The sequence below is a fragment of the Chiloscyllium plagiosum genome, chromosome 34 (genome assembly GCF_004010195.1).
Source record: "Chiloscyllium plagiosum isolate BGI_BamShark_2017 chromosome 34, ASM401019v2, whole genome shotgun sequence".
NCBI lineage: Eukaryota > Metazoa > Chordata > Chondrichthyes > Orectolobiformes > Hemiscylliidae > Chiloscyllium > Chiloscyllium plagiosum.
In genome coordinates, this window is record NC_057743.1 from 38418234 (window position 1) to 38441660 (window position 23427).

General features: G+C 40.6%; 1 protein-coding gene across 2 annotated transcripts in view; it reads left to right on the forward strand.

The window, feature by feature from the left end:
• pex14 (peroxisomal biogenesis factor 14) overlaps nucleotides 1–23427 on the forward strand; it is a 235850-nt gene that overhangs the window by 85791 nt on the left and 126632 nt on the right. For both annotated transcript variants that reach the window (XM_043676240.1, XM_043676241.1), the window contains exon 3: nucleotides 22509–22593. In XM_043676240.1, coding sequence (XP_043532175.1) covers nucleotides 22509–22593 — 85 coding nt within the window. The remainder of the gene's footprint in view (nucleotides 1–22508; nucleotides 22594–23427) is intronic.

The following is a 23427-nucleotide window of genomic DNA, read 5'->3' on the forward strand; positions in this document are numbered from 1 at the left end:
ACCTATCCACTCCACCCTCTCCTCCCTGACCTATCACCTTCATCTCCTCCCCCACTGACCTATTGTACTCTGTGCTACTCTATCCTCACCCTACCCTCCTCTAGCTTATCTCTCCACGCTTCAGGCTCTCTGCCTTTATTCCTGATGAAGGGCTTTTGCCCGAAACGTCGATTTCAAAGCTTTTCGGATGCTGCCTGAATTGCTGTGCTCTTCCAGCACCACTGACTCTATTATCTAGTCCAGCTGTATTATCTAATGCCACCCTCATACTTTTTTCTCTATATCCCTCCATACTATTACTATCTAAAGATCCATTCAGTGCCCTCTTGAGTGCCTAGTCAAGATAGTAATTTGGAATAGCATTTGGGACTGGCTGAGAAAATCACCCAGGAGACCAAAGAGAGCTGTGAACAAGGAAAGGGCAAAGGAATGGGGCTACATGTTTCTCCAAAGATTCTCTTGGAAATCAGCAAACATTGTAGATCTTTGTGTTGAGAGGTCTCTGGTTCAGTTGATTGACAAGGATTATCTGTCTTGGATCCTTCTCCTAGTTTGTAGATGTTAAGATAAAGTAAACAGGTACATGCAGTTGATCAGGTTTTAAAATAAATGGAGAACTACCAGGCACTCTGGCCCAGCAAAGGTTGTAACAAAGATCCTTTCATGTAGATTGTAAGCAAATTAAGTTTCAAAAGTCTAAATGCAGCATTATCAACTCCATGTTCCCAGGATGTAAAAACCTTTGAATTTGTCCTTATGTTGTTGTAACTTTCCTGTGTGAAACATGGTTCTACATTTCTCTACATCACAACTGTAACTACAGTTGAAAGGTAATATTTTGGTGGTGAAGCCCCTTAGGACATCTAAAGAGGAAAAAGCTGATTCAAAAATGTGCATTCTTTTTCTTTTCTTTCCTTTCCTATTTAATTTTCGTTTAGGCTCAAATGTGAGCTACGGCAAATTGCAAAGGATTTCGAAGACTTTGCAATGCCCACACGATGGTACTCTGGTTAGAATGTGATTCTGGTTAGAAGATTTTAAAAAAGACCATGGAGGCCGGAAATTTGAATTATGAATAGAAAATACTTAGCAGGTCTGATCGCATCTGTGAAGAAGAAAAGCAGAGTGGACATTTCAGACCTTTCATTTTGTGTATCAGGCAAGATAAGCCAACTTGTTGAACAAGTTTTGTGCATTTGGTATTTTGTATTACTGTATTACGAATAATGTTTTATTGATTGATTGAATTACCTTAAATTAGCTCAAAGATCACTGACATTTCTGTGTTTCTAAGCACCTCTTGCTAATTGATTCCTCAGTCTAAGGAGCACATATGAGGGCACATGCAAAAGATTTAGTGGCCTGATATTTATAATGATAGTGAAACTGTTGGCGCTTTGGAAACGTTGGAAACGTTGATGCACATGTGCAGGTTAGCGTGGAAATCCAGAAGCCTTGTCAGTGATTTGCTACTCCTCCAAAGAATGCTATTCAGGTCCTTGCATTCTCCATATTCTTGGAGTGCAGTCCATAAATAATCACTGATTTGAGGAAAGCTTCTATTTCCACCTTCTTAGTCTCGCTGCAAAAACCTTTGTAAAAGTCATACTGTCTTGAATGGAGTGCAGCTGAATTTTTAATGGCGTACTAACTTTATAGATACTGCATACTATTCTCACTGATGCTGAAAAGCTCAGTTGTGGAACTCAGTTGATAGAAATTACACATTTTAAAATATTACTTTTTTGAGATGGGCTTACAGGAGCCAATTATAAACACTTCCATGTTTTTGAATGCCAATTAGTAAATCATCCTGTTCTATCAAATTTTCTGTCATTGGAACTAGGTGTGAATGTGTATCTTTACTAAAGTGTTTTGTGAAACAAACTACTTGTGTGGTTTTTGGTGAACCTCCACAGAACATGAATGTTTCAATGAATACAAAGCTCGCAGGATACAGAAAAAGATGATAGTGCTAGCGCACAAGCAGAAGCAGATTTGTGGTAGCGGTTTCCTCTATGTGGAAAGCTTCTGAACTCAGCCAATTGACTGCAAACAGAAAACACTTTCTTTCCTAGAGGGTGGTAGGAGCAATGGAATAAGGTTTTATTTACTTGAGCGCTTTCTAATTGTTGGCTCCAGACTGTCATTAGCAAAGACTTGGATTGATTGCATGTATTTTCAGCCAGCGACTAGTGTGTGGTGCAATAGCCTTAGAGGGAAAGTAAAATAAACTCTTCCAGTTGAGGCTTTAAAAGCTATTTCACAGCAGAAGGTTCTTGCTCTTTTTCTCTTCTCTCCTCCAGGTACATTTATATAACAGTACTAGCTGCCTTACGCATAACCATGGACTGAGCAGGAGGTTTTGTGCAAATCTTCTAGATCACAGAATTAACAATGCTAGCACCTCCACATTGAGTAACTGGATGTCTCAAGGATCCAGCGATAGATGAGAGTGGTTACGCTGTCAAATTGCATTATCTTTCATTGTAGTGTGACATGGCACAAGTTGTCTTTATATCACTGAAAATTAACCCTTTACCACCATTTTGCACACTGTAGGCACTTTTTTCAATAGAAAACTTCTGGATCTTGCCACTACACAGCCAAGTCTTGTTTAGCTTGAGAATCTGATTAAGGAGGAACGGACAATTGCCTACTGGAACTTGCTGCTTATTTTTAATTTTGCTGATGCGCTGATATATGATATACTTACCTTAATTAACCCATTTCTTTCCTATATGTAATATATTAAAGAAAATACATTTTGTGTTATCCTTCCTTCTGTTTATTTGGATTGTACCCTTGATATTTAGCATACATCTGAAGGGGGAATACCTATTTAGGACCTTCACTACTCGTTCAGATGGAATCTGCAGCCTCTTGTAAATCATGGAATTTGGTGGATGATTGGCAATGCCCTAGTTATACTGCTGGTTGGTATCCTGACATTTAAATACCTCTTAGCCCGGACTGGCGACTGGCCCGGAGGGAGTCCCTGGCCGTGCACGTAGACGTTGCGCAGACCAGTAGCGGGAGTATTCACAGACATCTTTAACCTCTCCTTACTACGATCTGAAGTCATACCTGCTTCAAAATGTCACCACCATCACAGTGCCAAAGAAAAATCATGCAGCTTGCCTCAATAACCAATGCACAGTGGCTTTGACTTCCATAATTATAATGTGGTTCCAGAGGTTGATAATGGCTGACATCACCTCCAGCCTCCCACATTGTTCTGATCGTTTGCAATTCCATAGCTGACGCCATCTCCCTGTCCCTGCACTCATTCCTGGATTGTCTAGATAACGAGGATACTTACATCAGATACCTACTTATACAGTTCCTCCTTCAACATCATCATTCCAAACAACTCGTCTCTAAACTCCAAGATCTAGGTCTTGGCTCCCCGTCTCTGTAACTGGGTCCTTGACTTCCTGACTCATAGCCTGCAGTCAATCTGCACCATAATCCTCAGCATTGGTGTCCCACAAGGCTGCATACTCATCCCCCTACTTTACTCCTTATGCACTCAGGACTGTGTGGCCAAATTCCACCCCAGCTCCATTTACATCTCTTCCAGGGCTGCCCAACTTGAAGAAGTTCTGCCCCTGTCTCCAACAGAATTTCCATTCTAACCTTTCTGTCCTTGTAGTGATCAAGTCTTTACCAAAACTCACTTCCATGGCCACGTTTCAATCCTCAGTGACTGCCTCTGCGTCTGGGTCAGACTCACCCCACATAGATTCCGTGTGAAGTTTCAATCTTTTGTGTGATGATTTCAAAGTGATTCAGTCATCTATTCTTGCCACATTCTCAAAGCTGCACTCAGTGCTGTGAGCCACCAATTGCAAACTCTTGACTTCTCCCTCCATCAGCACCACCTCACGCTGACTCAGAGCTTGCCTTTTCCTCAATTCCCCTTCATCCTGTGACTCATTCAATGTTCTAAAGAAATGCTTTTCTTTCTTTTAGGGATTAGGGAATGCAAATGCAACTCAGAATTATCGACCCTCTAGAACCTTCCTCCTTCCAACTCTCTAACTCCATTCTTTTTTCTTACTGCCACCTCTTCTCAAATATTTACTATCCCTTCTGACCTTCAGTTCTCTGCTGAGCATTCCATACACTGCAAAGGTCTTAGTTTTGTCCCTCAGATTTCAGGTCATATGACTGAACTCTTTTTCTGTCGTCTCTACTTCCATGCCTATTTCTTTGACTGGAATCTCTCCCTGTACCATTGATGTTTTCCCCCACCTCTAACACTCTCCCTTCATCTGGACCCCACCCTCTGGCTTTTTACCTGCACCCAACTTGTTTATTGAGAACAGATGTGATATCGATTTGCCTTAATTTCCCTGCCTCCCTTACCCATTTAAAGCTATCATCCTCTGAATTGACTGCAGTCTCTGTTCTCAGATCCAATCCTGACTTGGTAACCAAGCCTGTGAGAAGAATGGTACTGTTGTTGTCTGGTGTACTGACCTCTGCACTGTGGAGGCTGAGCAGCTCTTGGACCTCCTGCTGTCTCACCCAGACTGTGACCCCAACAATGAGCATCGAGCCATTATGTCTAAGATTGTCACCAATCTCATTTCATCTGGGGATCTCCCCTGACAGCCTCTAAGCTCAGACCCCCAACTCCATACAGTCTGCTTTTACCTTCTCCCTGAATTCCACAGGACCGACCCATTACTGCCCCACGGAACTGATTTCTACATATGAAACTGATTAGGTTGTTTTTCACCCCTCCAAAAAGACCCCACCACCAGGGATATATTTCCCTCCCCACCCCTTTCCGTTTTCCGCAAAGACCGTTCCCTCCGTGACTACCTGGTCAGGTCCACGCCCCCCTACGACCCACCCTCCCATCCTGGCACTTTCCCCTGCCACCGCAGGAACTGTAAAACCTGTGCCCACACCTCCTCCCTCACCTCCATCCAAGGCCCTAAAGGAGCCTTCCACATCCATCAAACTTTTACCTGCACATCCACTAATATCATCTACTGTATCCGTTGCTCCCGATGCGGTCTCATCTACACCGGGGAGACTGGGCGCCTCCTAGCAGAGCACTTTAGGGAACATCTCCGAGACACCCGCACCAATCAACCAAACCACCCCGTGGCTCAACATTTCAACTCCCCCTCCAACTCTGCCGAGGACATGGAGGTGCTGGGCCTCCTCCACCGCCGCTCCCTCACCACCAGACGCCTGGAGGAAGAACGCCTCATCTTCCGCCTCGGAACACTTCAACCCCAGGGCAACAATGTGGATTCTAGCTTATCTCTCCACACTTCAGGCTCTCTGCCTTTATTCCTGATGAAGGGCTTTTGCCCGAAACGTCGATTTTGCTACTCGTCGGATGCTGTCTGAATTGCTGTGCTCTTCCAGCACCACTGATCCAGAATGTTTTTCTCCCCTTGTCTAATCCCTCTTCACTTACATCTGTGATTTTTCTGATGCTTTACGTCAGTTTCAGAATCTCCAGCCACTGCCAATTATGGACTCCATTACCGCCTCTTCACCCTGGAAGTGCAATCCCTATCACCCATCCATTCTCCATCTGAATAGTCCCGTGGCTATCCACTTCTTCCTGGAAGAGAGGCCTGAACTGTCCTTGACGCTCTCCTCTGCCTGGCCGAGCTTGCCGTCTCTGTGAGCAACTTTTCCTTCAACTCCTCTCACTTTCTTCAGATTAAAGCTGTGGCCACGGGTATTCACATGGGCCCCAGTTATGCCTTTTTTTGGTGTGGATTTGTGGAACACTCCTTGTTCCAATCCTACTTCAATCCCCACCCACACTTTTCTTCTGGCACATTGATGACATCATCAGTGCTGCTTCCCCCTCTCATTTGGAGCTGAAAAAATTGGTCATTTTTGCTTCCAGTTTCCAACCAGCTGCCACCTGGTCCATTTCTGACGACGACTCCTCAACATCTTTTTTTCCATTTCTAGGATTAGCTGGTCACCGAAATCCATTACAAATCCACTGACTCTCACCGATATCTGGTCTATACATCCTCACACTCTGCTTCCTGTAAGGACTCCATCCCACTCTCCCAGATTCTACCTTCCTGTTGCATCTGTTTTGATGATCCCACCTTCTGCAGGGGTCCTCAGAAATTATCATTTTTAGTCAACGGAGAATCTCCCCCCACCATGGTTAGCAAAGCCCTCAGCCATGTCCTACCCATTTCCTGCACTTCTGCCCTTCTCTTCCCTCCCACAATGATAGGGTCCCCTTGGTCTTCACTTACCATCCCAGCAGCCTCCACGTCCAGAGGAGCATAAGCTACCATTTCCATCACCTTCAATGGGACACTACAGCCAAACACCCATTCTTCTCCCCTCCTTTCTCAGCATTTCTTCCTCCAGGACATGTTGGTCTATGCCTTCTCCCCGCACCCCTATGGAGCCTTCCACTGCAGTCGCAGAAGGTGCAGCACTTGCCTGTTGCTTCCTCCCTCCTCACCATCCAAGGCCCCAAACACATCTTTCTGAGTTATTTGGTGTAAACTTCATTGTTGCATGTTTTTCGAGTACAGAAGTCAAGGATTCAGTGATGGTAATACAATTGAATGTCAAGGAGAGGTGGTTTGATTGTCTTTTATTGGCGATGATCATAGCCTGACATTTGTGTGGCACAAATGTTAGTTGCCATTTGTCAGCCCAAGCCTGCATATTGTCCACATCTTGTTGCATTTGAACATGGACTGTCTTAGTATCTGAGGAGTCGCAAATGGTGCTAAATATTGTGCAATCATTAGGGAGCATCCCCACTTCTCACTTAATGACAGAGGGAGGGTCATTGATGAAGCAGCTGAAGATGGTTGGACCTAGGACACTACCCTGAGGAAGTCCTGTAGAGATGTCCTGGAGCTGAGATGACTGACCTCCAATAACCGCAGCCAACTTCCTACGTGTCCGGAATGATTCCAAATAGTTGAGTTTGGACCCTGATACCTGTTGATTACAGTTTTGCTCAGGTACCTTAATGGTGCATTCAATGCAGTGAACCTTCACTTAATAGAGTACATGTTAAGTGACACACCAAAGGTTATTGTACCTTCAACACACATTGCCCTTTAGAGCATTTTCTGGTCACCACACTACCAGAAGGATATGGATGCTTAGGAGAGGGTGCAGAAAAGATTTACCAGGATGTTGTCTGGTATGGGGGGGATTTACTATGAAGAAAGGTCAGATTGACTGGGCTTGTTTTCAAGGAGGGAAAAACAATGACTGCAGATGCTTGTTTTCACTAAAACACGAGGTTGAGGGGTGACCTGATAGAAGTTTATAAGATTGTGAATGGCATAGGTAGAGTAGAAAGTATGAGGCTTTTTCCCAGGGTGGAGGAGTCAATTACTAGGGAACACAGGTTCACGGTGTGTAACGTGGTTCAGAGAGGGGAGTGGAGCAGGAGAAGTTTTAAAGAGATATGCGAGGCATGTTTTTCATTCAAAGAAGGGAATAGAGGGATACGGATCCTATTACTGAAGGCAGTCCTAATATGGAAGGGCAAAATGTGTTGGTGCAGGTTTAGAAGGCTGAAGGGCCTGTTCCTGTGCTGTATTGTTCTTTGTTGTACACTAACTCAATTTTTTTAAAAAAAGGGAGATGCTGTTGTAGATTGCCTGGTCTTTGTGGAGGTGGCAGAGTGATTCATTCTGTTGTCTCTCGTGCTGATATTTGTAGCTAAAGGGTATTGGTTGAAGCATTTAATCCAACTGACTTGATTTTGGACTGGTTCTGCCAATGAAAGTCACAGGTAGGAATTTGGTAGCTTTTTCTATTAATCTGTTGTCAGGTGGGTGATTCTCTATTTCAGCTGAATAAATGGAAATAACAAGCAGGTCTGTCTTCCACTGGTATCCTGTCATTTAGCAAGGGAAATCATAGACAGTGTAGGATGTGGATAATAGGTCATCATTGAATCCCTACAGTGTGGAAACCGGCCACTCGGTTCAGCAAGTCCACACTGACTCTCCGGACAGCATCCCACCCAGACTCAACCCCCCTATCCTATCCTTGTAATTCTCCATTTCCCATGGCGAATCTATCTAGCCTGCACATCCCTGGACACTATGGGCAGTTTAGCCTGGCCAATCCATCCTAACCTGCACATCTTTGTACTGTAGGAGGAAACCAGAACACTGGAGCAAACCCACACAGACACTGGGAGAATGTGCAAACTCCACACAGACAGTCGTCTGAGGCTGGAACTAAATTCAGGGCCCTGGCACTGTGAGGCAACAATGCTAACCACTGAGCGACCATGCCCTGTTCCATTGTGTATCAAAGATGAGGTTATTAGAGTTTTTGTTAAGGGCTGGTTTGAGTTGGATATGAACATTTTTTTTTCATTCGTCCTAATGTCTGACGCAACCCATTTTGTGATGGAGGGGTGGAGGAGAGAAATGAATATCTTCAGAAACTGGCTTGTTTTCTCTGCAGTCTAATACCTGCTGGTCATAGTAAGCAAGTTTATTTTAAGATTTCATAAAAAGCTGTGATAATTCTGCACATTATCAGTTCCTGATGTACTATGAAATCATATGATATTAATTCTTTGGGATGGAGGAGTTTTATTTGTAAAACATTTTTCATCACTGTTTCTAAAATTATACAATGCAAAGAAATGTCATCTGGTAAAATGCATAAGCTTGGTGTTGAATCCGGCTGCTCAAGGCAGATGGTGGCTAGTCTTCGGCACATTTGACTGAATTTGGCTAGACTTAATGCCAGTGACACTTATTGCATGTTATCTTTTCCTGTTTTTCCTCTTTCTGAAAAGTTTTGTTTCCTTTCTTTAAAACTTTCATGTGTGGCCAGTGATACTTCACTAGACAGTGTCACTGTGCAGACATTTGGTTGCTACAGGAATTCTGAACAACCCTCAAGAAGCTTGACACCAAGCAGGACAAAACAGCCCGCTTGATGGGCACTGCATCTACCAAACATCCATTCCCTCCACCACCGACGCTCAATAGCAGCAGTGTGTGTCATCTACAAGATGCACTACAGAAATTCATCAAAGATCCTCAGACAGCACCTTTCAAGCCCATAACTACTTCCATCGAGAAGAACAAGGGCAGCAGATACATGGGAGCACCACTATTTGCAAATTCCCCACCAAGTGACTCACCATCCTGACTTGGAAATATATTGCCATTCCTTCACTGTCACTGGTCAGAATCCTAGAATTCCCTCCCTGAGGGCATTGTGGGTCGACCCACAGCAGGTGGACTGCAGCGGTTCAGGAAGGAAGATCATTCCCACCTTCTCAAGGGCAACTACGGATGGGCAATAAAATGCTGACCAGCCAGTAATGCCCATATCCCACAAATGAATAAGTAAAAAAGAAATGGCTGTTATTGGTTCAATTTGTTGATGCTGTTCGCAGTGATCTCGCTGTGTTGGACAATTGAAATGCTGTGTGTATCTCTGGTCACTTTATAGAAAGGATGTGGAGGCACTGGAGTGAGTTCAGAGATGATTTGCAAGGCACATATTTCAGGAAAGCATGAACAGACTGGGTTTCTTTTCTGTTGGGTGGAGTGGGAGATAAAGCTGGGGGAATGACCTGATAGATCCTTTTAAAATGTTGAAAGTTTTGATGAAGTTGATACAAAGAAAATGTCTCCACTTGTGGGCAAGAACATAACCAGAGGCTGTTAATCTTAAAATAGTCATTAAATGGTCCAATAGGGAATTCAGAGGAAACCTTTTTGTTCAAAGTGTGTTGAGAATGTGTAACTCGCTATCACAGGGAATGGTTGATATGAGTAGTATAGATATGCATTTAAGGGGAAGCTAGACAAGGAAATGAGGGAGGAGGTATTAGAGGATTAAGCTGACAGATTTAGTTGAAGAAAGACAGGAGGAGTATAAATGTTGACATCAATTGGTTGGGCCAGATAACGCGTTTCTGTGCCATGTATATGTTGTAATCTTATACGATTTGTTGCCAGTGGGAGTATCACTAGTGTCAATGTTAATAGAGCCAGTTGCAATATATACAAGTGTGCTGTACCAATGAACCACACCAAGTTGTGTTTGCTTGCAGCTTTATTGATAGAATCATTGACCACACTGAACCCATTTTGATCCCTATTGGTTTTTAAAACCATAGACTGTTCAGAGTTGCATATTGTTTAATATTTGTGACCAGAGCAACTAATTTTTTGTGTACATTAAGATATAATGATAATGTGGCACATGTACTTAAAAATTCAGGTTATGTGACTAAAACTTCAACAAAATGCTTCCAAGTTAACTTTTTCTGTCTCTTCCCCCCCCCCCCCCCCCCCCCAAACCCCACTGAGTCACTTACCAATGTGCTGATACTTATAATAGCATTAATCACCTAAACATCTGATACTCTTTTTGTATTCTGTATAGCTGCCAATCTTTGAAATTAGAAGCCAATAATTACCAAACACGTTGGGATTGTATACTTTAATCAGAAGTTTTTAGATTTGTACCCACAAGTTTTGAGCATTGGTGAAACACTCTCTGCTCCTTGTATAACAATAAGCCTGGGGCTTTAAGGTGAAAGTGTTAAACAGACAATAATCACTTGTCACATATAAGAGCAAAGGAAAATATCCAGTAGCATCAAATCTGTTCTAACTGCTGACTTCATGTATCTATATCCCATCAAACTGAAAGCATTCAAGCAACTACTGCTGTTATCAAATCACTCATGAATCCTGCTAATTAAAATAGAGCTTCATTCTTTTTAAACTATCGTTTGACAGGAACTTGAGACTGGCATAACAAGGTTTAGACATGTTATGAGCCTTTATTGCATAAAAGGTACTTTTACATGAATGTACAGTCAAGTGTAAAATGAATTGATCTGCACAGACTGAATTCTGTGCTTGCTAATGATTCTTTTTCCAGCTTTTTACTTGAAGCAGCGACGTAATAGCTTCTAAACTGATCATCTTTTGATTAATTAGTTTATCAAACAGCTTGCAGGTTTGATGAAGTAATTTATGTAGCTTCCTTAAACATCCATGTTGTAAGCCAGCAGTATTGTCAATGTCAATTAGAGGAATCTTTTTTTAAAAATGCTGGTAGTTGGAAATGATTATCTGAAACCAAATATGTAGTATTTTGTTCAGGCAATTTTCAAAAAGGTGTAATGTTTCAAGTGCTGGCTTATGTTTAAACTTGCAGAATTGCTCACAAACTGTTATATTCAGTAGAATCAATTTCCTGTGTTTCAAGTGTTCAATTCAGCATGGATTGAATCTTACAGCACAGAAGGAGGCCATACAACTCACTGCGCCTATGCCAGCACTTTGATAGTGTGATCCAATTAGCCCCACGTCTCTATTGTTTCCCCATAGTCTTGCTAATTTTCTTCATTTCAAGAACGAATGGACTACTCCTCCTATTTCCCCAAATTCCTGTGTGTATCCAATTTCCTTTTGGAAGTCATCTTTGAATATAATTCTACCATCCTTTCATTGAGTACATTCCAGACCATCATAACTCGTTGGGTAAACAAAATTCTTCTCATCTGGTTCTCTTGCCAATTATCTTAAGACTCTGTTTATCAACGAAGCCAATTCTAAGTGGTGCAATTTGCACACAAGCACCGAAACACAGTGTGGCAGTGCTACCTCATTGCCAAGCTACAATATCGTTGCTGCCTGTCACAAAGATGGCGCCATCCGTATATTCACACCAGCAAAATAAACACAGGAAGATGTACATAACATCAGGAAATAATTTGTAAGGCAGGAAACCTGTTACATGTTATTTTAAGATAATTTGTATTCAAGAAAAATGGGGTCTTAGGATACTTTGGTATAGTTTTGAGATACCACAAATGCAGCATTCTGTTTTGCTACGGAATCTAAGGCAAAATGGTACCTCTCTGGGGATCAATCCAAGGGTTAATTCTGTACATTTCATGCTAATTTATCTTATTTTAATTCATAGCTAATACCTTGAGTCATATGTCTGTATCTGTGGAACTGTGGTACTGTTTATGTCTCTGTGCTGTTATGTGGGTCTATGGTACACTTTGTGTCAATCCACATTATGTCAACAAGCTAACATCATCATAGATGGCAGGCTGATGTGTGCATGTAGAAGCATACTGACAACAAATGTCTGGTCACAGGGGCCATCTTCATCATTGCAGGCTCTGATGGCAATCTGCATGTACATGGGCTCTGGCAATCTGCGTGTACATGGGTTCTGATGGGCATCTGTATGTAAACTGGTTCTGATGGGGATCTGCGTGTACACGGGCTGTGATGGCTATCTGCATGTACATGGGCTCTGGCAATCTGCGTGTACACTGTCTCTGGTGATTTGCGTGTACACGGTCTCTGGCTATCTGCACGTACACTGTCTCTGGCTATCTGCACGTACACGGTCTCTGGCTATCTGCACGTACACGGTCTCTGGCTATCTGCATGTACACGGCCTCTGGCTATCTGCATGTACACGGCCTCTGGCGATCTGCGTGTACACTGTCTCTGATGGCAATCTGGGTGTACATGGGTTCTGATGGTGATCTGAGTGTGCATGGGCTCTGATGCTGATCTGTATGTACATGGGCCTGATGGCGATCTGCATTTACACTGACTCTGGCGATCTGCGTGTGCACAGGCTCTGATGGCCATCTCCATGTCTCTATGCTTTGGTGGCTAGTTGCAGTTGACAATAGATGCACCAGCTTAAATCTTTGTCTTTTGATACTGGCACTCCTGTCAGTTTTTTCCTTATTTATTGTGTTAAAAAAGACTTTCTTTTGTAAACTTCTCTGTTAAATGTCTGTTACCCTCCTATTCTCTAAGAAGAGCAATCCCAGCTTCTGTACTCTTTTCACATAACTGATGATCATCTTCCCTGGCATCATAATGACAAATCTCCTGTGCACCCTCCTGAAGGTCTGAACATTCATCCTAAAGATAACCTAGATTTAGGCTAACAGCTAATAATTTTAGGAAAATTGTGTTCAATCAGCCATGAAAAAATTGGTTTTCAAAATAGCTAAGTTAGTTTGGCAAAAATTCTTTTCTTGAGAAGCTTTCATTCATCGCTTGTTTTATTCCTTGGTTCCTGAGTTATCAATGACAGCTTGACTATATCTCAGAAGGGATTCTGAGTGGGGAGATAACACAGTGTTAGTATGAGTTGCCGAGCCGTGTTATCTCAGTATAGCTGGCACCAGAATTTTTCACATCCTGTTTCTTTATTTTGCCACAGAGCACTTGTGATTGCTTCCAATTTTTAGCCAGCAGTGGGAGTGAATAGTATCTAAGACTGTTGCTAATTCTGATACTTGGTGGCTAGGCCAAAAGTTGGGGCAGAGATTGTGATTTCTTTCAGTGGAATTCACCAGCTGATCGTCTTTCAAATTCCACCCAATAGAGTGGGACTTTGATCAATTCAGCAGTGCAGTCCTGACTGTGTGAAAGACTGAGCTAAAAGGTTGCAGTTAAGACCTTGGTTCTAATTTTGACTGATATGTACGTTGAACATTAAGTTGGAACCTTTGTTCTCAACAGCTTTCATTTAAAACATTCTGCTTATTTATTACGGTGGGGAGTGTAATTTATGATGCACTGCGAGTTTAGCATTAACCTGGAGGAGTTTCAGTTTCACAGACAATCAAAGTCATTGTCAATACCTGGGAGATGAAAATTCAAACTGCATATTAAATATAACTGAGTAAGAGTCACATCTTCAAAGATCTTTGTTGTAGTGTCTGGGCCTGGACTCTGGATTTATTTGTACAACTGTTATGCAAAATAAGCATGTTTTTTAGTGTCTCAGGATGTATTAGAGTGCTTCCCAGCTGCTGATTTGTAATCACTGATGTATTGGAGTAATGTGGTTATTAATTTAGACAAAGCAAGATCCCACTAATAGAAATTAAATGAATGACCAGATAATCTGTTCTGGGATGTACTGGGAGAAATGCCTTGATCTTCCTTGTATTTTGCTCTGGGATCTTCATGCCAGGATAAAAGAGAGAATGAGTCTATTTTAACCTTTCACCTAAAGTACAGCTCCTGTGATAATGCATATTCCCACAGTTCTGCACTGAGGTGTCAGAGAGAGTTATGTGTACAGGTCTCTGGAACTCTCTTGTGGTTTGAACCTACAATGTTCAACTGAGAGGTGAGAACATAACTGCTGAGCCTAGGCTTGCACTAGCCATTGTGCGAATGTGCCCTTAAATTATGAACTTTTGTTCCAATGTTCTGTAAAGTTACATTAATCCCATGAAAGCTTTCTCCTGTGATATTCCATGGTTATTAATTACTGCAGACTACTGATGGAGGTTATTTGGGTCCCAGTAGTGGTTACTTTCTGACTGCTAGAGGTATCCTGCATGACTGCCATTTCTGATATTATGGCAGAACGTGATGCTATTGGAAAACGTTTGATGAAAGTTTGAAATTTTTTGAAAAGATTTTCTTATTGTCATGTAAGGAATGTAGATACTCACGGCAATAATTAAAATTGGGCCTTCGATATAAGTATGGGATGAGCAAGACCAAGAAACAGCATTGTGATACGTGCAATATAAATTTATCCTACTCACCAAACATGCTTCTAACAAAATATGAACATGACACAGCTGCAGCTCATTCACATGCCTTTTTGTTTTGGTTAGTATTGCTTGATTAAACCTATCTAGGCTATGTGAACTTTGAGAGGTGCAAAAATAATGTGGCAAATGAGGAGTTAACTGAGCAACAACCTATCTTTCCCTGCCCCCTTAAAGGAAGTGAGATATTATGATGTATAACACTATAAATGGACACAGTTACAAACAACTGAATTGAGTTATAATTGATTGAGGTGTTACAGGATAATTGGTTTGCAGGAGCATTGCCATTAGTGAAAAAGTGCCATTTTCATAAGCTAACCCAATAGCTGCAGTCGATTCAAAGCACCTGGGTACATTCTGCTTTCTGCTTGAAAGGAGAAGATGAGCCTCAGCTAGGGGGAGCACCATGATTATTGTTTTGTGTGCGCGCGTGTGTGTTCGCTTTGTTGTTAATGTGCAAACAGATGGAAATTTATAGTTACTTCATTCCATCTATCTTTTATAAAGTTTATTTAGGTTTTGTAGCCTTTGAATTTGGTAACCAGTTTGTAATTTAAATTAATGTTCTATAAAACATGAGAGTATTTCCTAAAATAATTTGATTTTACTAATCTGTAATATATCAATTCGATAGAAAGGGTCACCTTTACAGAAACAAATCTTTGCAGAAGTATAGATACTGCATAGTTTTCTTTGAAGCCTGACCCCTCTAGCTAATATGAAATAGAACCTTTTGGAAGTGACTACCTAATGCCTCATTCAGAAATAAAAATAAGAACATCCACAATTGTCAATGTTTATAATTATAAATATAGGCTAGTAGTTATGATGAGAATAAATTAGTAGTAATTAAGCCAACAGCTTCAATGGGTTTTACTTTGAATACATGATATTGAATTGTGTTGGTATGTAATAACATTGTTAGTATAGTATACCAGAGAAAATCAAATCTTGATCAATGGGAACACATTTTAACTAATTATTCTGTCTGTAAGCTGCATCAGTTTAGTTAGTGCTTCCCCCTCCTCTGAGGCTGTGCTTTACACCTCCTAAAGCCCAGGTGGTGTCCTGCTCCAGTCATGTCTGGCTTGTCAGTCGGGATCTCTCAGAATGGAAGTAAGTGATGGACCCAACCAGTGTGTGAAGATGGCTTTGTAGGCATTTTATTGGGCTGCAGGTCATGAATGAGAGGTTGCTTGTCCTATATTTACACCAATAGGGACTGCAGCTGCAAGGCTTCTCTCAGGCCTGTACCTAGGTTCCTGTCCTTATGTGGGACAGTGTACAGCAGAGCTCATGAGTGGCCTTCCTGCGCTGGGAAGCAGGTTGAGAGGGCTTGACTGAGTCCTCTACCTCTGGGGAATTCGTAGATAGAGCTTGGTTGAGAACTACATGAAATAATATGTTTACAAATTTTTTTGATAAACGGATTTTCATATTTATTTGATATGTGTATGTTGATCTGCGTGTGTCCACTTTAATTAAATGCTGAATGTTAGCTGTGATGTTTTATTACTGTTTGCATGAGGGGCCCTGCAATTTCTTCCCTAGCAGAAAAAAATTGTATCATCTACAACCATGGTTAAGGTGCCAGAGGACTGGAGGGTGGCTAATGTGCCTTTTTATTTTAAAGAAAAGCGGTAAGGAGAAGCTTGGGAATGATAGACCTGTGAGCTGACTTTGGTGATGGGTAAGTCATTGAAGGTGATTCTGAAAGATATGATTTACATGCATTTGGTGAGGCAAAGACTGAGTAGAGATAGTCAGCATGGTTTTGTGCAAGGAAATTGTGTCCCTCAAACTTGATTGAGTTATTTGAGGAAGTAACCAAAAAGATTGAGTGTAAAGTGGTAGACGTTGTTTATATGGAATTTAGTAAAGCCTTTGACAAGGTTCTGCATGTAGACTGATTAATAAAGTTTAGATGACATTTGATTCAGAGTAAGCTTGCCAATTGAATACAAAATTGGCTTGACAGTAGGAGATAAAGGGTGGTGGTGAAGGGTTGTTTTTGGTCTGGAGGCGTGTGACCGGTGGTATGCCACAGGGATTGATACAGGATCCACTTTTGTTTGTCATTTATATAACTGAATTGGATGAGAATATAGGAGACATGGTCAGTAAAGTTTGCAAATGACACCAAATATTGGTGGTGTAGTGGACAATGCAGAAGGTTACAAACAGATCTTGATCAGTTTGGTCAATGGAATGAGGAGCGGCAGATGGAGTTTAATTTGGATAAATGTGAGTTATTGCATTTTGGTAAAACAAACAAAGGCAGGATCATACAGTTAATGGTAGGCCCCTGGATAGTTTTGTTGAACTGAGACACCGAGGGGTTCAGGTGTATAGTTTTTTGAAAGTTGCATCACAGGTAGACAGGATGGTTAAGAAGGCATTTACCACACTTGCCTTCGTTGCTCAGACCTTTGAATGTAGGGTTTGGGATGTCATGTTGAGGTTGTACAGGACTTTGGTGAGGTGTCTTCTGGAGTAGTATGTGCAGTTCTGATTGCCCTGTTATAGGAAGGATATTGTTAAATTGAAAAAGGTTCAGAAATGATTTTCCAGGGTGTTGCTGGGAATGAAGGGTTTGAGTTATTAACAATAAGCTGGATAGGCTGGGACCTTTTTTCACTGGAGTGTAGGAGGTTGAGGGGTGACTATATAGATGTTTATAAGTCATTAGCGGCATAGATAATATGAAGAGCGAGGGCATTTTTCAGTGAATAATTTTCTGGTTATTTTCCAGATCTGTATAATTTCATGTTGCACTGGTTTTAAAATAAATTTTAATATGTGCAATATATACATGATAGTGATCACACCTTTTTGGTGAGGACAGACTACCAAGTAACGTCATGATCCAGTTGTGTGACTTGCATTAATTTCTCTTACCAAAGTCATCCTTTCTTTTTTCAGTTTAAGAAAAAGGGTTACGGTTAAGATGGAAGGTTCAAAGTTACCTCGTCAACAGAGATTATCAGCATTTACCTGCTTAAGAGAGAATCATACAATACAGAAGAGGCCCTTTGGCCCATCAAGTCTGTGCTGCAAAAATATGCTATTTCCTACACTGGTCCCACTTTCTTGTGCTAGGCTCATAGCCTTGAATGTTTCGGTATTTCAAGAGTTTGTGGAAAAAATATTTGAAATTATTCAGGGAATTTCTACCACTAACATTTGGAGATACCTATTTAAATATGATTCATTGAACTTTCCAAAGGAAGGGTTAGAGCTGTGCTGGGCTGTTGAAAAAAAGGATGGAAATACAGATTGAAGCAATTTCCTTTTTTTAGAATAAACTGTTGAAATTTTCTTAAACTGCAGATTGATTAATTTTGTTCCTTTACAGTCATACTTTCTGCGTAAATAAATGTCTGCATGTGACACAAGGAACACCTTTATTGCCTATCTGGTTATAGCATAGTGGCTTGGGACATCTGATCGGCATGGACTAGTTGGACAGAAGGATCTGTTTCCGTGCTGTGTATCTCTGATCTATGAAAGCAAAAAAAACTAAACATATTATTTAGTTGCATTTTTCTTCAAATATACTGCAAAATCATTTTTAAGTTAAAGGTAAATTTGCTAAACTACTACTGGAAAATAGGGCTACTCTGTCATTAGAGATGAATGGTGATGGTTTAACCTGATGGCAAAGGAAGATATTGAGGAAAAGAATTAGTTGCAGTAACCTCAGTTGGGGCTAGAATTGAACCCAAGCTGTTGCTTTTATTCTGTATTGCAACCCAGCCATCCAGCCAACTGAGCTAGCTAAGTAGAACATGTTGGCAACCATTTTAAATTCTTCTGTTACCAGTGATAGGCCGGAGAGGCTGATTTACCTAATGTAGTCATTGATCTTTGATTGGAAATGTTTTTTAAGAGGCATTCCTGGCTGTCATACTGGATAGGTTTGTTTAATCAAAGCAAATTGAACAATTTAATCACTGCCCTTTTTAAAAAAAATAGTAATAGCTGTTGCTTACTGACCCCTTATAGTTTGTCATTCATTGACCTTGATGACTGGTGGCTTTCATTTCCACTTGCTCATTGTTAATGGTTTGGTGTATGACATATTTGTTTGTAATTTGCTGCAGTTTCGTGGATATGAAATTTGAACCATTCAGGTGTAAATTAGACAAATTTGCATGTAGTCAGCCATGACGTCAGTGCAAAGGGCAAAACATGTGTTAGACATTTATAAGCTTTTTTAAAAAAAATGTATAGTTTGTCATTAATAATCTGCCAGTTATTTTCCAGATCTGTACTATTTTGTGTTATACTGGTTTTAAAGTAAAATTTAATATGTGCAATATAGTAGGCAAAAGCAGGAACATTTGCCCCTTCCCTCCTGTGACAAAGGAAATGCAATCAATCAAAGCTTCAGAAATTCTATCCTTCACACAAGAGTATATTTCAGAACAACATTTGCCATCTAACTAATCCAGTACATTAATTTGTGATTTTTGAGCAATTGCAGATGAATCTGTTGACTTCTGGGGACCAGCTAAAATGATTCTCTAAACTAAATACATATGTGGAGTTTTATTTTGAGGTTGGATGGGTTGAACAGAGTGTTTACATTAAAGCTGTTGCCAATTAGACTTCCTTCTGTTCCTGCAGTCCATTACAAATCCTTACAAATAGAAAGCCTTCAAACTTCGATAAATGTTAGTTGAATGGGGGAGGTGGGGACCAAAAGAAGTTGGGTGTTAAATATCCAGCTAAAGGAATGACAAATCCAAATAGAAATCTGACAGTTTAAGGAGCATTATGGTGAAATAATTTAGTCTTGAAACACAATTGTGGTGTAACCTATTGATTGAGTAGTGCTTTCATTTTACTTGCAATGTAAAGTACTCCTCCAAAGATGGACACTCGTAGTTTCAAAACCTTATCGTTTACTTTGCTTTTCAGTAGTTAAGCTTCATTTCAGATATTCCTTTTTTAACAAGGTGTCTCTAAATAAATTACTAACGACTACTTCCTTGCAATTTGACAGTCTTTTTCTGAAATCAGCTATGTTTTAAACAAAAAATGTCGATCAAAACCTTTTAAATAATTATAGAAAATTTTAAAAATTGAATCAGACTGACCACAGGTGTCAGAACTGAATGTTTTGGCTACAGTTGCTTTAATTTTCCTTTGCATTGAGTAATGCATTTTATGCCCAGACAACTTTTCCTAAATGATATCTCTTTGTCATTCTACTACATTGTGTAATATAAAGCTTGCCTAAAAAAAATCTAATCAAGTCTGTTTACTCAGCCTGTATCATATGGATGTGCTCAAATGTCATAATGGACTGCATAGATTTGGCAGTTGATTTTCTGTTTACTGCTGACGTTGACATCTATTTTTCAATAAAGGTTCTAAATTGCAATTAGAAAAATGACAGGTTTGTTTACGGTTGTGATAAGGTTCTTGTGTGTTGCATGGCTTTAAAGCACAAGATACAGTCTGCAGATAAAGCAAAAAGGAAGTGGAAGATATGTAATGAAAAATATGCACTTTTGAATTCCTTACTTCACAACAATTCCCCCTCTAAGGGATCTATCAAAAACAGTTTCCATCTGGGCACGTTCAGCTTTGTGGTATCAAAACTCACATGTTTCCTGTTATATGTAAAGCTCGCTAACTCACAAAAGTGCTCGCAGATGCTGTCGGGTATCTATCCATAAGATATTTTCAAATTAATGAGAATACTCATCCGTTATTTTTGTTTAATGATTTGCACTGTTGTGGGTTTATAATTACGTTAAAGAGAATTCTATGGGTTGATGGGCAGATTTCGAGGTAAAAGAGACTGTTCAAATGAGGTAGCTTTGATCCGAGTTAAACTTGTATAAATGTCCTAATATTGATGGTTTGAGCTGATACCATGGATACTGCCTACCATGGGATCTGGGTGTCAGGATTCAGTCGGATGCTGTAGGGGGCTGCTGATTTAGACTAGACTGTCCCTCCTTTGAGTCTGCATCTTTGCCCCTGTCTTACTGAAGAAGGTCTATTGTCTGACTGTCTGGAGTTGCAGTAAACTTGTTTATTAAAATTCTATTATATCGAATCCTTTTTTTATTCCATCTCTCAAATGTGGTTATTCCTTCCTGTCTGAGTCTCAACAACAGTGACTGCTGATGTCCATGTTACATCATCTTCTATATCATCCTATTAACATATGCATTCGCACCCTGTATAATGTTGTGGTTCTGTTTGCCAAGCTGGGAATTTGTGTTGCAGACGTTTCGTCCCATGTCTAGGTGACATCCTCAGTGCTTGGGAGCCTCCTGTGAAGCGCCTATACAATGTATCTGCCAAAAACGGATACCCGCGCTATTTCATCAACAGATGCCTAAGGGAAAGACAATGGAATGAGGACATGCCACAACCCAAAGGACTAGCCACACTACCATACATCAAGACCATTTCCGAACTGACAGCCAGACTACTACGATCACTCGGACTCATAACAGCACACAAACCAACAGCCACACTCAGACAACAACTCACCAGAACGAAGGACCCGATACCCAGCATGAGCAAAACCAATGTAGTGTACAAAATCCCATGCAAGGACTGCACAAAACACTACATAGGACAAAGCTTCCAGATCGATGTGCTTATCAATTGAATCTGTGGATCCACAGATTCAATTGATAAGCACATCGATCTGGAAGCGGAGATTCAAACCACTACAAATGCCGGAGGAAAGATCACAGAAGCGCTTCACAGGAGGCTCCCAAGCACTGAGGATGTCACCTAGACAGGGGACGAAATGTCTGCAACACAAATTCCCAGCTCGGTGAACAGAACCACAACAACGAGCACCTGAGCTACAAATCTTCTCACAAATTTTGAACCCTGTATAATGTAAGAGGGGTTATAGGACAGCAGGGAAGAATGTAAACGAGTAAGGTAGAAGGGGCAAATATTGAAATGAGAAAAAATGCAGTGGGCAGATTCTCTGCAACAAGAATTGGACAAAAGCTGTCAATCTGAATGCACAAACTGACACAGAAATGTTAGTGTAGAAATAACAATCGCACAGCGATAATGGTAAAATGAAATAAAATGGGTGAGTTGCGGGGTGAGTGTAATAGATGCATTAGACGTTTGCTTGTAGATGCCAATTTTCATAGAAAATCAAGAATCTAAAGGGTTATGCCACTCATGAGGAAAGTGAGGTCATGGTCTAGATCCTGGAGACACCCCTAAACAAAGGTATCCATGGGGAGGGGAATTTACAGGGATAAAAGAATTTCTTCATAGGAAAAGTTAACCTGGGAGCTAGTCTGAATTTTTATATAAAGCAGGACTTGATAACAGAGAAATGGGAAGATGGATTGGAATTACTGGCTGAAGAAAAATGACATCAAGGAAATGAAATATTGTAATTTGTTTCAGATGATCAAATCAAAAGAAAGAACATCTGAAACTTCTTATTCAAATATGGAAAAGAATAAATCTAAGTCTTAAATTTATTTTCTCCATAGATATTGCCTTACCTGTTGGGTATTTGCAGCTTATTCTCTCCTTATTTCTGTGATTCTGCTTCTTTTGTTAACCCAAGATCCATAAAGGCGATTGCAATGACCTGCCTGTGGTTATAGCTGAGATCAGCTAATCCATATGGAGCATGAACCCTGGGACCATTCCAGTCTATAATGGATTAAGTTCTTTTGAACAATATTTTATAGCAAGGTACACATGTGATTTTAACCACTGAGCTCACCAAATAAAGTTCAAACATGCTGGTTGGTTAAAGTTTGCTGATATGATTTGTACACTGCATTTTTGCTTTTGGGATGGCGATTTGTAAACACAATGCACAAAGTCATAAATTATGTTGAACACCAGCAAAATTTTAATCTTCACTAACTGAATGGAGTATCTTATTTCTCACAATCCACAGATTGCTACTGCAGTGAAATTTTTACAGAACCAAAGAGTTCGTCAGAGTCCATTAGCAACAAGAAAATCCTTCCTAAAGAAAAAAGGTATGTTTGTTTCCTCCTAAACCCCAAATCAAAGTTGAGCAGAGATGGTGGTTGACAATCCTGCAGTATGTATGTGTCAATAATCTTAAATGTGAGGTCATATTTCTGCAAAATATTGCTCCGAGGTCAGGCCTGAACGTGGATCACATGCCTTTGAACGTAGGTTATTGGGAAGTTAATTGCTTGTACTGTGGAAGAAATTCATTGAAAAAAATTTAAATTTGGCAGCAATGAAATCTTGACAATACTGTTCAGAACTTTGATTTGTTTTTTTTATATTTCTTTTAAAGAGAGTATGTATGATAAAGTTTGCAAACAGAGGAAAGGCAGTAATACATTTACTGATGGAAAATGCAAACGTCACCTCAATGATTTGTATTAATGAAAGTATAGTTTCTTTTTGTGTTGCAAAGGAGAAGCAATGGTCCAGTGTTGTTATTGCTAGACTATTAATCCAGGGACCCAAGTAGTGTTTCATGGACCCAGGTTCATATCCTGCCATGGCAGATGGTGGAATTTGAATTCAATATAAATCTGGAATTAAAATTCCAGTGAAGACCAATGATTGCAGGGAAAAAAAAGGTAGTTCACAAATGTCTTTTAGAGGAGGAAACTGCCTTCCTTCCTTGGTCTGGTCGACACATGCGTCCAGACGACAGTCGGTGTGGGTTGCTGTTAAATGCCGTCTGGGCAATTGGAGTTGGGCAATAAATGCAGCCTATTCAGTAATGTCCATATCCTGTGAAGGAAAAAAAACCTTGCTATAGTCAGAGGGGCAATAGAATGGTTGGATTTGGGAACAGAGCAAACATTTTTCCAATTGTAGGAGGAATT